The sequence below is a fragment of the Mustela putorius genome, unplaced genomic scaffold (assembly GCF_011764305.1).
Source record: "Mustela putorius furo isolate JIRA1106 unplaced genomic scaffold, ASM1176430v1.1 tig00000083_pilon_pilon_pilon, whole genome shotgun sequence".
In the NCBI taxonomy this organism is placed as follows: Eukaryota; Metazoa; Chordata; class Mammalia; order Carnivora; family Mustelidae; genus Mustela; species Mustela putorius.
In genome coordinates this window covers 7792970-7806923 of record NW_025421273.1, presented here as the reverse complement: position 1 = coordinate 7806923, position 13954 = coordinate 7792970, and the positions used below count along the sequence as shown (strand labels likewise).

Genomic DNA, 13954 nt, shown 5'->3' with positions numbered 1-13954 from the left:
TGGAAAAACTAGCCTTTTTTTTTTTTTGAAGATTTTATTTATTTGAGAGAGAGAGAGAGAGAGAGTGCACGAGCAAGGGGGAGAAGCAGGCTCCCTGCTGAGACACGGGGCTCAATCCCAGGACCCCGAGATTATGACCTGAGCCGAAGGCAGCCACTTAACCGACTGAGCCACCTTGGTGCCCCAGAACTAGCCATTTTTAAGTGCAGATGCTATTCGGATTCTTTAGAACTTGTACTTGATCACTAAATCCAAACAGGGGCCTTTGAGGGGATAGTACTGGTAACTACTGTTTACCCAGCATTTACTCTTCTCCAGGTGCTTACCCAATGCTTTATGTACATTTAATCTGCCTCGGGTGCACACCTCCATGGACCCAGGCACTCCAGGGGCACAGTTGGTGCTGTCACTCTAATGCTTTATTACCCACCTGCTTACCGTTACCATCCCCATTTTCAGTTAAAGAGATGAAAGCTCCGAAAGGTTCCACAACTTGCTGGGACATTAGTTTTCAGCGAGCTGGTACTTAACCTCTTGTTGAACTGAATGGCAGAGCTCGTACCTGCTGGGCCCAGGATTCAGACAAGGGCATGTCTGTGTGGATCACTCACCTTTTTTTCATTACCCTGTGCTGACAACAGCAACAGGATATTTTTTAGGGAAGGGGGAGCTATCAGTTTTTAATTATACGAGTAGCACATAAGTACCTTCCACTTTAAAAAAAAAAAAGAAAAAGAAAAAGAAAAGAAACAGTCCAAACAGGGCTAAAGGCCCCTTTGCCCTTCTTTCTTTTCATCTTTTCCACCCCAAGGTAACTACTTATTACCTGACTGGTGGCTACCAAAAGGAGATTTTTTTAAAAAATTAGCTTTGGGGGGCGCCTGGGTGGCTCAGTTGGTTAAGCAACCCCCTTCGGCTCAGGTCACGGTCCTGGAGTCCCGGGATCGAGTCCCGCATCAGGCTCCCAGCTCCATGGGGAGTCTGCTTCTCCCTCTGACCTTCCCGCCTCTCATGCTCTCTCTCACTGTCTCTCTTTCAAACAAATAAATTAAAAAAATCTTTATAAAAAAAAAATTAGCTTTGGACAAGGATAAAGAAGAAAAGGAGACCAGCGTGGCGTGTGGAAAGTGATGGAGACAAATCTTTAACTTAAGTTCGGGGACTCTAGTCAGGAAAACTCCCTTTAAAATCTTCAAGAAAGGAAAGCTGTCCAGCATAGTGAAAACACCGGGAAAGAGTATTTAGTCTTCTCGGAATGCAGTCGCATTCTTGAGCAAAGTAAGTAAGCCTCACCCTAGATACTGGGAGAATGCTCAGAACTGTTGCTAGCTATGTGGGTCAGTTATTAGTTACAGAGACAGAAAAAAAAAGGGAAATTCTGTTCAGCCTTTAAAAACTAAAAAATGAATTCTGGGAAAAGATGCATCAGTAATTTTAATGTCAGTCCCCAGAAAGTTCCCTCTAGAAATTCATGAACAGATGGTCTACATGGAATTAGAAATGAAGGATTACTATCGGAAGCCACGAATGAGCTGTGTCTCCTTTTCCAGTTGTGTTGCTGAAAGGCAATTTCTAAATATGTCATGACGCAGCTGGTCATTTGACAGATCACTCAGTATACACCAAAAAGGCAAGGGGCACCTGAGTGGCACAGTCGTTAAGCATCTGCCTTAGGCTCAGGTCATGATCCCAGGGTCCTAGGATGGAGCCCTGCGTCTGGATCCCTGCTCAACAGGGGGGTCTGCTTCTCCCTCTCCATCTCCCTCTCCCACTATTTGTGTTTCCTCTCTCACTGTATCTCTTGCTGCCAAAAAAATAAATAAAATCTTAAAAAAAAAAAAAACTTAAAAAAAAAGGGCAGGAGTATATTGAAGTTGGTGATTGGGTGACTGGGTGAACACTGCCTGCCATGTGGGATGGTTAATGAAATCAGTTTCAGGGGAGAGTTCTCTAGTGCATGGGGCTTGATTCTTAACCTCTGACCGTTTCTTCATTTGCAAATGAGTTACTGTCAGGATTAAATTAAATATTTCTGGTAGACAGAGTTCCTGGAACAGTGCCTGACTGAAAAGACTTAGTTATTACTGTTACTAGGATTACTCTTCATCCCCCTCTACTGGACTCAGTCAGCAACTGAAGTCATAGAAAAGGAGAAAGCCAAATTAAAACTTGTAGGAAAAAAAAAAAAGACCCAATATTGCTCACCAAAGTTTCCAACTAAGTCTAACGTCTGATATTTTGAGTATTAGGGATCTGAAAGAATGAGTTCCAATGTGAAGTTGACTCAATAAAGGCCAACCCTGGCAGTTTTATAACTGGAAAAAAAAAAAGAGAGAGAGAGAGATAAGAGGCCTACTCAGCTGACGTGTAGGCTACATGAAGCTGAGAGACGGCCAAAACATTAGATGACAAAATAAGATTTAAAAAATAGGACAGGAGGAAATGATTGGCAAAAACAAATTGGTAAGGATAAACGAGAAATCCTAAATTTTAAGAAATGATTATTTAAAAAAATAAAACCAAAACAACCCAGGGGTGCCTGGCTGACTCAGTTGATGGAATATATAACTCTTGATCTTAGGGTTGTGACTTTGAGTCCTATGTTGGGTGTAGAGATTACTTAAAAATTAAAAAAAATCTTAAAAAACAAAAACAAATCCAAAAACTAGCTAGAATTTTTACATATGGTATGGTGGGTTCAAGCATGGGATCTAGGGTCAGACAAATCTGAATCCAAATCCTGGGCTTGCTACTTACTAACCTATGACCTTGAACACAGTACTTACCATCAACAAGCTCAACTTCATAATATTTATGTTCATCTCATAGAATTCTTGTGAGAGAAAAGTGAACTGACATGTTAACATGAGACTTAACACTTAACTTAATATATGTCTGTCATTTTCATGGTGAGTATTAATTGGTGTGCAAACATCTTAGGATTTAGTTAACCATGTGGTCAGTATGAAACTCCACAGTGAAAGAGAATAAAAAATTGAATGCAGACTCAGGCTCCATTAGTAGAGGTGTCAAGAACAGCTCTACTATTCTCTGAAGTAGACTAGAGGCTTCCGGAACTCTCTCTCCAGAGAGATATTGATTGACAAGTTGACCCGTAAGGTGGACGTGCATAAAAGTAGGGAAGGTAGAAAGTGGAAAATAGACACACTTGCCTTGAAAAGAAGCATGAGGGGCACCTGGGTGGCTCAGTGGGTTAAAGCCTCTGCCTTCAGTTCAGGTCATGATCCCAGGGTCCTGGGATCGAGCCCCGCATTGGGCTCTCTGCTCAGCAGGGAGTATGCTTCCTCCTCTCTCTCTGCCTGCTTCTCTGCCTACTTGTGATTTCTGTCTGTCAAATAAATAAATAAAATCTTTAAAAAAAAAAAAGAAAGAAAGAAAGAAAAGAAGCTTGAGGGAGACAGGTGTGTTATCCTCAAAATCTGAAGGATTGGTGTATTGAGGCAATAGACCTATTCTGTTTGGCTTTCAAGAGTCGAATAAGGGGAAGAAAAGCAGTTCCAAATCTTTTTTTGAGTCATGGACTCTTGTAGATCTAATAAGGACTATGGACGTTTTCTGCCCCACAAAATGACACATGCACATAGAGACAAAATTGCACATTTTAGGGGCTTCGTGGACTTTCTGAACTTGAGGTTGCAGGTTAAGGATCCTAAGACTAAAACAAAAATTGCAGAACTTTCAGTATGTAAAGAATACATTGGTGGAATGGAATGCCTCTGGTGGTGATGAGCTCCCTGTCTCTGAGAGTGTTCAAGGAGGTGCTAGACTCTCCTGGCTTTCATAGAGGAGGAGAGATGCCTACATTTAGGGGACACAGACAAGACATCCCCTGATGTTCCTGCTAACCCAGATTCTGGGATTCCTCTTTTCCCAAAACTGATTAATCTTCAACTAAGCGCTCTGAGAATAGATACTTAACAGAGGATTTTCTGATTCCTGAAATACTTAGGGACTTTAAAGGAAGAAGTAACAGGGTTCTTTTGATCGAAGTGATAGTGACATAGTGGCAGGTAGATTCAGATGAATTAAACTGAAGAAACATTAAGGACATCCCAAAAACAACTAAAAGGAATTTCTACAATGAGTTATTGGAAGGAATCTCAAACATATTTTGAGATTATTTCTGAATTCCGTTTGAGTGTTGAGACCCAGTCATACGATTTTTCTTATTAGTAACACCTTTATTATGTGCCAGCCACTATTCTGAGCATTTTATACATATTACATGTTTAATTCTCACATTCCTTTGATCCTGATGTCAAGACCACTGGTACAATCTTCTCATTATCATCCGGCCTTATACAGGGGAAACTGAAGTAGAGAGGTTAACTCTCTGAAGGGCATATGGTAAGTACTAAGGATTTGAAACCAGGCATCATGGTTCCAGAGCTCTTAGCCCAAATATGTGCTGGCCAGACCTTCTGTCACGCAATATTTGACTTCAATTTGCAAAAAGTTGGTTTTTCAGGGGAATGTGAAGCCCAGAGGTGTTAGTGGTGCACACAATCCATTTCACATTGATACTTATGTGATTCTAGGTGCTGCGTGCCATGGGGACCTCACAGAGAAACTCAAACTCCTGTACAAAATGCACGTCTTGCCTGGTAAGTGAGCTACAGGAGGAGCCTAACTACAGTTATAGTTATGTACCTAACTATGACCTGGTTTGACATCTTTTTTGTATATATGCATCCTATTTGACACACACACAAAATCACTCACTGGTCACTAACGGTGATCTGGATAGTAATTACCTACATAGGTTCCTGAATCAGTACATGCTTGTATCTCTGGTCATTTACCTGTCTGAGGTACGAATTGTACAAGAAAAGAGCAGACTTCTGCAAGAGAGAGAACAAATAGCATTTGGTAACTCATGGGATACAAAGGTTGTAAAAGAGAAGAGAGGGTAGGAACCTGAGATTTTGAGTTGAGAAGGAGCCGTTCTAACACTGACAGAAATAAGTAGGAAAGATTTTTTTTTTTAATATTTTATTTATTTATTTGACAGAGAGAGATCACAAGTAGGCAGAGAGGCAGGCAGAGAGAGGAGGAAGCAGGCTCCCCGCTGAGCAGAGAGCCCTATGCGAGACTCGATCCCAGGACCCTGAGATCATGACCTGAGCCGAAGGCAGAGGCTTAACCCACTGAGCCACCCAGGTGCCCAGTAGGAAAGATTTTGAGCTCCGGTTTTTAAAAAGGTTGGCCTGTAGCTGGGATGTAGCTAGCAAATACTTTAAAAATGGGGGATTTGCATTAAAGATAGAGAAAGGGTAGAACTATAGATTTGAGAATTATCTTTAATTGCATACAGTTTCTGAAATTTGGTTTGTGAAGCAGCATTTCACAGAATTTAGGGAAATCTTACGAAAAGGAAGATGTAAAGGGACACTTTGGTGTGAGGTTGTTAAAAAGGAATATGGAGTAAAAATGGAGTGAGTCCCCCAACCCTCAGAAGGCGTTCAGGGCCCCTGGTGATGTGCCCCACTCTACCTTTGTACCTTCAGCTTCTCACCCTCCCCCTTGTCACTTCTCTAACAACTAACACACATTTTCATTGAGTCATAGCTTTGCCGATATGACAGTTACCTCTCCTCCTCTCTCTAGAGCCATCCTCTGATCAAGACGAGCCAGATTCTGCTTTTGAAGCAACTCAGTACTTCTTTGAAGACATCACCCCAGAATGCACACACGGTAAGTGGCTTTCGTCTCTAGGAGTACTGTATTTCTTTTCTCCACAGCCCCCTGTCACTAGAAACAGTTGCCCCCAAAGCTAGTCAGTCAGAGAAGTATACCAATACAGTGGCCTGTGTTACTTTCTTTTCATATATCTAAAGTCAGGCAACCAACTACTGGGGAGTGGGTCCTTGGCCCATGGAAGGGACCATGTACACCTTGTCCCCCTGGCTTAGAGGAAACATGGCCCAAAGAATGATATATTTTGCTCCCCTGTCCCTGCTCTAGTCAGGCTCATTAAGAACATCTTCCTATTATTAGGCTGCTCTCCAGAATCAGGACATGTCTGCCAAAAAGAGTTTCCTTGTTTCTGTCTTTGCCGTCAGCAAACTCCAGCCCATGGGCCAAATGTGGCCCACGGTCTGTATGTACAACCTGTGAAGAATGGTTTTTTTTTCCTTTTTTTTTTTTTTAAGATTTTATTTATTTATTTGACAGAGAAATCATAAGTAGGCAGAGAGGCAGGCAAAGAGGGGGGCGGAAGCAGGCTCCCTGCAGAGCAGAGAGCCTAATGTGGCTCTCTGGACCCTGAGATCATGACCTGAGCCAAAGGCAGAGGCTTAACCAACTAAGCCACCTAGGTGCCCTGGTTTTTACATTTTTAAGTGGTTTTTAGAAATCAGAAGTGAAATAGTATTTTATTAAGGGGGTAAATTATATGAAATTTAAAATTTCGTGCCTAGAATAAAGTTTTATTGGGACACAGCCAAGCTGTTCATTTGTGTATTGCCTCTGGCTACTTTCATGACAGAGGGGTAGAATTGAGTAGTCGAGAAAGAGACCATACGGCCTGCAAAGCCTGAACTGTTTACTCTCTGGCCCTTTACACACACACAAAAAATGTGCTCACTTCTGCTCACCTTCTCATAGATCATCAGTGAAGCTTCGTGGCTTCACCCAAGTCCTAAAATAAAAATGGTTGCTCCCAGGTCCCTTTGGCTCTTAAATCTTGCCATTCCAAAATAAACGCAGTGTAGGCCAGCTTTATTATTATTATTCTATTATTATTATTGGAGTATAATTAACATATAACATTAGTATTAGTTTCAGCTGCGTAACATGATTTATTCTGTTTATCACTCAGTGCTCATCACAATAAGCGTAGTCACCATCTATCATCAAACTCTGTTATTCTGATTGAGTAGAAAGGGGTGCACTGGATCCAGCCTTATTATTGGCTGTAGGATTTGAGGGTAGGATCTGTGGACAGAATGTACTCTCCTGCTCTGTATGTTGTTACCCAGGTGACCTCCGGTGGGTCCTGGTATTTCCAAGTCTCCATTTCCTTCTGTGAAAATGGAGCTGATAGCTGCTCTTTTGGGTGTAGTATGGATTTAATCAGATCATGCAGGAAGGCTTTCAGCATGGTGTCTTAGCGTGTCCTACCCTATTCTTAGCTTTGTTAGCAATAGTATTTTGGCTGCAAAACGTGAACCCTATCTTTCTTCGTAAACACTCATTTCAGAAAAGGATCCACTTGTTTCGGAATCCTCCAGAATCCTTCAGCAGGGCTCACATGCCAATAGCCATTAATCATCACCAAAAGTTGCTTTTCTAAAAATGGTTTTCTAACTCCAAAACCGCTATTGCTTTGTGTTGAAATTCTAAAAATATAATATATAAAACAAGCTAAAGATAATCTTAAAGTTTTGTGATATAAAGATGACAATATCTTGAAATAATTTCTTTTCTGTCATTTTTCTCCATATAACAGGTCATTATAATAATATGTATGTTTATATATAAAAAAAATCCAGTGAGGATGTTGCCATGTCATGAGACATTCTCTGAAAATGTGGAGTTTTTTGCTTGTTTGTTTTGAAAATACGGTTTTTAAATGGCTGTACTATATCTATGATATGAACTTTCCATATATTAAATACTTTTAAATATCTGCTGTTTCCTAAATCATTTTCAACATTAAGAGGAGAAGAACTTCTCGGTGACATATAGTATGTCGTTCTCACTTTATCTTAAAAGCTGCTGAGATTAACATGATTCTGAATTCACCGAAGGTCCCATATCTGGCAAACCAGCCACCTTCTGGATGATGGAAGATTGCTGAAATGCGTTCTGACAGCTGACAAACTGAATGGGAACCGGGAGGAGGTTCTGCACCTCTCCCCTTTGAAGGCCTTATGTGCCCTGTGATGTCCCATTTTAAGAAGAAAAAGGAAAACAGTTACAAGTGGTTTCCTTGAAAGTCATATCTTTGAAATGCCAGATTATGAATGTAAGGAATTTTGTAGGATTTTTTGGTTTACTTTTTATCCACTTAGATTTTTATTTCTTTTTTCAAAAGTTCTTGATCTTTTGCAGGGCTTGACAGAAAACGAGGCTCGTGTCGGCAAAGTTAAGATGATGATGAAACAGAGAGGGAGGGGAAATCAACATTCATTAGGCAACACCACCATTTTTTTAAGTGCAGAAGACCACATGACATCATTCCTTTAATTCCTAATTCTACACTGAACCCCAGTTGCGAAAAATAGCTCTGGGGGAACCATTACCGAGAAATAGAGCTGTCAGATAAAACATGGAACACCTAGTAAAAGCTAAGTTTGAGATAAAAACTTAGCTTTTACTAGGTGTTCCATGATCCAGTGATCCAAAGATCATTTGTTTAGCACGTGTATGTTCCATGTGCTATTTAAGATGCACTTCTACTGAAGCATTATTGGTTATTTATCTCAAATTCAAATATAGCTCCCTGTACTGGGTTTTGATTTTGGTGTGGTTTGGTTTGGTTTGCTGAATCGGGCAACCCAACCTCGAGGTTTCTCTATTTCCTACCAAATGCTGGACCTCTGGGTTTATTGTATAACCTTTTGCTCTTTTTCTTCTATTTCTTGGCAGTGGTTGGGTTGGAGAGCAGAAGGAAACATGGCGCAGAAGACGGCTTCGTCACAGTGAGTCTCCAGCCGGACAGAGGTGAGGACGCTGTCCTCCGCATGTTTACCTTCCTGCGGGTTGGACGCTTGCTTCTTGGCCTTTAAATGCTTATTTCTCAACACTTGGGTTTTAGGGAAGAGGGCAAATTCTCAAGAAAATCGTAATTATCTGAGACTCTGGACTCCAGAAAATAAATCAAAATCAAAGAATGCAAAGGATTTACCCAAACTGAATCAGGTAGGTGTTTAACATTTCAGTTTCTTCATTTCGAACCTTGAAGCTCTATTTTCCAGTCATAGATAAATGTAGCAGAAGTCCCCCTCAAAGAGAATAGTAACTCGGAATATTGAATTAGGATCTGTTTGGATGCATTTTTTGCATGTTTTTGTGAATCAAAAATAGGCTCCGTCGTGAGAAGGTGAACCCCACCGAGAAAATGTGAGTCACAAAATACTCAGTTTTGAGAGTACAGGCATTCTCATTTTAGGTATTAAGAATACCCTCAGATATGCAAAAGACAAGTTCATGCTGTTTGCAAATCACTGTGCTTGGCTATAGAGGTATCTAACACATTTATTTGCTCCTTAACAAGCTGAAACATCAGGCAACAAATAAAACAATATAAGTAATTGTAAGGCAGGATGACAATGCTGAGTTTCCTGTGGGGAGAGCAGATAAACCATGTGGGTGGGGCGTCCAGGGACGCGAGCAGATGTGTCATGGGGGAGGGGATTGGAGCCTCCCCATGGCTACATACTGAACTGTAGCTGGTGTCAGCTGGTGACATATAGTACGTCATTCTACTACTACATATTGAAGTGTGTAGATGTGAAGTGAGATGACAAAATTAATTTATGGTACTTGAACAGAGGGGGAAGAGTTAGTGGAGCAATTGTCTGACGGTCATTCTTGACTCCAGGTGACAGGTACATGAAGGGTTATTATCTCATTCTTTCTATGTTTATGGATGTTGGAAAATTGTCAAATTAAGTGGAATGCAAACATGAATAAAGAGAGTTTAAACAACCCATCAATTCATCTGACATCTGGGACTTTTCCAGAGTCTTTCAGGAATTTTTTTTAAAGATTTTATTTATTTTATTTGACACAGAGAGAGCACAAGCAGGGGGAACGGCAGGCAGAGGGAGAAGCAGGCTCCCCGCTGAGCAGGGAGCCCAATCTGGGGCTTGATCCCAAGACCCTGGGATCATGACCTGAGCAGAAGACAGACGTTTCACCCACTGAGCCACCCAGGCACTTCCAGGAGCCCTAATACTAAATCGCTTTGCAGTTCGCTTTGGTCCTGCCTCGGTGCCTCCCATGAGATTCTCACATCCTTTGTGTTTTTCCAAATCCCTTCTCAGGGCCAGTTTATAGAGCTGTGTAAGACAATGTACAACATGTTCAGCGAAGACCCCAATGAGCAGGAGCTCTACCACGCCACGGCAGCGGTGACCAGCCTCCTGCTGGAGATTGGGGAGGTCGGCAAGCTCTTTGTCACCCAGCCTGCAAAGGAGGGTGGCAGCGGGGGCAGCGGGCCCACCTGCCCCCCGGGCATCCCGGGCATGCTCTTCCCCAAGAAAGGGCCCAGCCCGGCCTACGTGGTGGAGTCTGTTGAGCCCCTCCCAGCCAGCCTGACGGTGGAGGGTGAGGAGCACTCCCTAGGAGGCCAGATGGAGGACATTAAGCTGGAGGACTCTTCTCCCCGGGACAACGGGGCCTGCTCCTCCATGCTGATTTCCGACGATGACACCAAGGATGACAGCTCCATGTCCTCGTACTCAGTGCTGAGTGCCGGCTCCCACGAGGAGGACAAGCTGCACTGCGAGGACATCGGGGAGGACACAGTCCTGGTGCGCAGCGGCCAGGGCACGGCGGCACTGCCCCGGAGCACCAGCCTGGACCGGGACTGGGCCATCACCTTCGAGCAGTTCCTGGCCTCCCTCCTGACTGAGCCGGCCCTGGTGAAGTACTTTGACAAGCCCGTGTGCATGATGGCCAGAATCACCAGTGCAAAAAACATCCGGATGATGGGCAAGCCCCTGACCTCGGCCAGTGACTATGAGATCTCTGCCATGTCGGGCTGACACCTGCGCCTTCACTGGGGTCGGGTGGGGTGGGGGAGGGGAAGGGTTTTGTTTTGTTTTTAAATGTTCTGTGGTGGGGTTTCTTTCTTCCTTTTAAATTAAATATTTATTAGTACGTGGCTTGAAGCCTCGTGTTTTCATAATATAATACAATGAAAACCGTTGGAGAAATATTTAAACGCCTCGATGTAGGTACACTGTCTTGGGGGGAGATTTACCAGAATACAGTTTATTCCGTGAATTCCAAACAGAGATGAATCTGTCCGTGATATGTGTGTATTTTAATCTTGCTGTTGAGCTGTATACGTGGTTTAAAAAAATAGTGCTGTTTAATGCTAAATAAGGCAACGGCCATTTGTGTATTTGGGCTTTCTAAATGAACCTGGATCCATAGGAAAATGAAATGCCACGAACACAAGAATGTTCCCAAAAGAAAAAGGCAATGTCAGCTGAGGGAAATTCTGTACCATCAGAGGGAGCATTCAAAATGTTTTTTAAGATTTGAAATACATTTCATAAAATTCCTCTATTCAGAAATCATATTCGACAGATGTTTCCTTTCAAGGGGGAAATGTTTGAGGTTCTAAACAATTATGAACGTGTAAGTGATTTTTACATGATGCCAGAATGACACTTCTATTTGATCAATCTGGACCAATACCAGACTGGTTTTGCATTGGAAAACTATTCTGATTATTTAAGTCAGCTGACCAGAATTCAGGGAAAATGAACAGTCTTTTGTTACAGAGAATCTGAAAATGGCAACAAAGATGACAGAGGGCTCAGGATTTTTTTTTTCTTGATTTCTTTTCTGGAAAGAGTAAAAGTACTGATGCTTCTGATACTGGATCTTCAGCTTCTTGTTACTCACTGCAAATAAAGCAAAAACTAAAACAATAAACTTTATCATTTCTATACTCTCCATAGATTCTAGAAATCATGCCATGTATCGCTTATGATCATCTTTCCAGTTAAATCACTGTAAAGTAGAGATCATGTAAACTTTAAAAAAAATCTGCAAGATAACGTACCTGAATGTTTTAAAGCAGAACTTGTCACTTTATTAAGAGAATAGGATGCTCTATCTATTTCCTGAATGGATGTGGAAAAGAAGACTAGCGCACCTGCACTTTGGATTCTTGCTTTTTCTTTTTTTTAATTTTATTACTATTACAGTTTTGCCTTTTACAGACACTGAAGGTGTTCTCTCCTGTTGAATCATCATCATGGTCACATTTTCTTTGCTTATTCAGCGTTCCTGTCAACACATTCCTTTATGACTCCTTGTGTTTTTATTTTAGCTCTTGCTGCTGTTTTTTATTTTGTTTACAGAATGATTTTTAAACTGTCCGATGAAGTAGTGTTAACCTCAAGTAGGACCAATGTGAACAAATAAAATACATCAGATATTCAGATATGGCTTTCATCTCAGTGCTTGAGTTCCTGCTTAAGGCAATAACGTGACTCTTTCCACAATGTTGTGGGTGGTGGTGGTTGGGGGGGGTCGTGATTCTATTTGGGCAACCATTTTAAGTAAACCAGGGCTTACAGGCAAATATTTTGAGATAAGAAATATCCAGTGATCTATGCTTGAATGGGTATATTTAAAATAAGAGAATGCTTATCAGTTTCTAATTATTTAACTTAAACTGCAAAAGAGATTAAAGGATGAAAATCCCTCGTTTCATCCTCATTAATACATTGTAGTACCATTGGGTTTTTATCTAGTTGAGTGACCAGTAATTTATTTCATTTAACTTTAAGATGGTTACACATTATTACATCACGTGTTTTCTACCTTTAGGGGCACCTGGGTGGCTCCGCCAGTTGGGCGTCTGCCTTCCACTGGGGTCATGATTCTAGAATCTTGGGATCGAGCCCCATGTCAGGCTCCTTGCTCAGCGGGGAGTCTGCCTCTCCCTCTCCCTCTGCTCCTTCCCCACTCATGCTCACTCTCTCTCACAACTCTAAGGAAGGAAGAGAAAGAGAAAGAAAAAGCCGATATTCCTGCTCACCTCTACCTTGCCAAAATCAAAGATGGATTGGGGAGGGGAGTAAGAATGCATTTAAATGTCTTGCCCTAGATAAACCAAAGGAGTCAGGACTCTCCAGAACTCTTGAGAAAGGAGCCTTGACCGGTGTGTCCTGAAAGCGGGTATCTCTGCGGATGCCGGGTTGTAATACCACCCTCACCAGGTCACCGCAGGAACACACTCCGTAATGGCCATGCGTAGTCCACCTGCTTCTCGAAGCTACAGGAGCCCTTAGCCTTGGAGATGGTTATTTACTGCTTAGCCTGTGAGACAAACAGGCCTGTCAGCCCACCCTCCTCAGCCTCCAGAAGGCGGTTAGTGCATTTCAAAGAGCATTTTCTGAAAAAAGTTTCAAGTTTTAACGGTTCTGTTGTGTCTTTTTAGTTTCTCCTCTTGAGCTGACGGTGATTGACTCTTAGTGGTCCCCTTTGAGCTGGCTCTGTGATGACGAGATTCCCAGGCTAATGTTCATTACACCCTCCAGATGGTGGCTCTTGTGTCTACCCTCAACAGCTTGACCTGGCATCCCCGTGAGCTCTGAGCTACAGAGTGCTGGGCCTTGGCCTCAGTGGAGCTTTTACCTATGAAAATTCCAAAGAAAACTGCTTGGGGAAAGGAAGAAACCACTTGGGGCCTGGAGGCTAGCGAAGTGGGTGGGCCAGAGAAACCACAGATCTAACCTTGTTCCATCCAGCGCTACTTCAAGTCTGATTCCGGAGAGGAAGGGGAAAGCTACGTGGAAGGGCCAGCAAGGCAATGAGAAGGATGAGGGGCGCACAGCATGCTCATCCCCCTTCGAGGTATGTGGTGTGGGGACCCAGGCAGCCAGGCAGATGGCAGCTCTTGGTGCTTGTACTTTTCCTGTCCCCAGGGATTCAATAGCTGCCTCCCAGTTGTGAGCTGATCTCTGCCTGAAGCTTTGTCTCAGGGGCCAAAACGTAGAGCTACTTTCGTTCTTGAGTCTTAACGGAGAGAAACTCATAGGGAGTGTCAAAGCTGCCTCATTTTGGATACCTCCGGGGGAAGAGCCGCTGAGTGGGCACTCTTCACTCCCCATGCCAGAGGAAGGCGCCTCTGTTACAGTGAACTCTTTAGCAGTGGATGTGGTGAGTACAAAGCATTGCACCCAATTTTCTGCTTTAAGATGACTCTTTACATAACGTTCAGGGCCCTGTGCCTTTTGTT

At 42.6% G+C, this 13954-nt stretch overlaps 1 protein-coding gene across 1 annotated transcript in view; it reads left to right on the top strand.

Moving 5' to 3' along the window:
- Window positions 1–12149, top strand: part of TBC1D9 (TBC1 domain family member 9) — a 122188-nt gene extending 110039 nt beyond the window's left edge. Inside the window, exons 17-21 of the mRNA XM_004768462.2 lie at window positions 4560–4625; window positions 5629–5715; window positions 8614–8688; window positions 8783–8886; window positions 10014–12149. Of these exons, the coding sequence (XP_004768519.1) occupies window positions 4560–4625; window positions 5629–5715; window positions 8614–8688; window positions 8783–8886; window positions 10014–10736 (1055 nt within the window). The 3' untranslated portion in view covers window positions 10737–12149. The remainder of the gene's footprint in view (window positions 1–4559; window positions 4626–5628; window positions 5716–8613; window positions 8689–8782; window positions 8887–10013) is intronic.
- Window positions 12150–13954: the final 1805 nt, after the last annotated feature.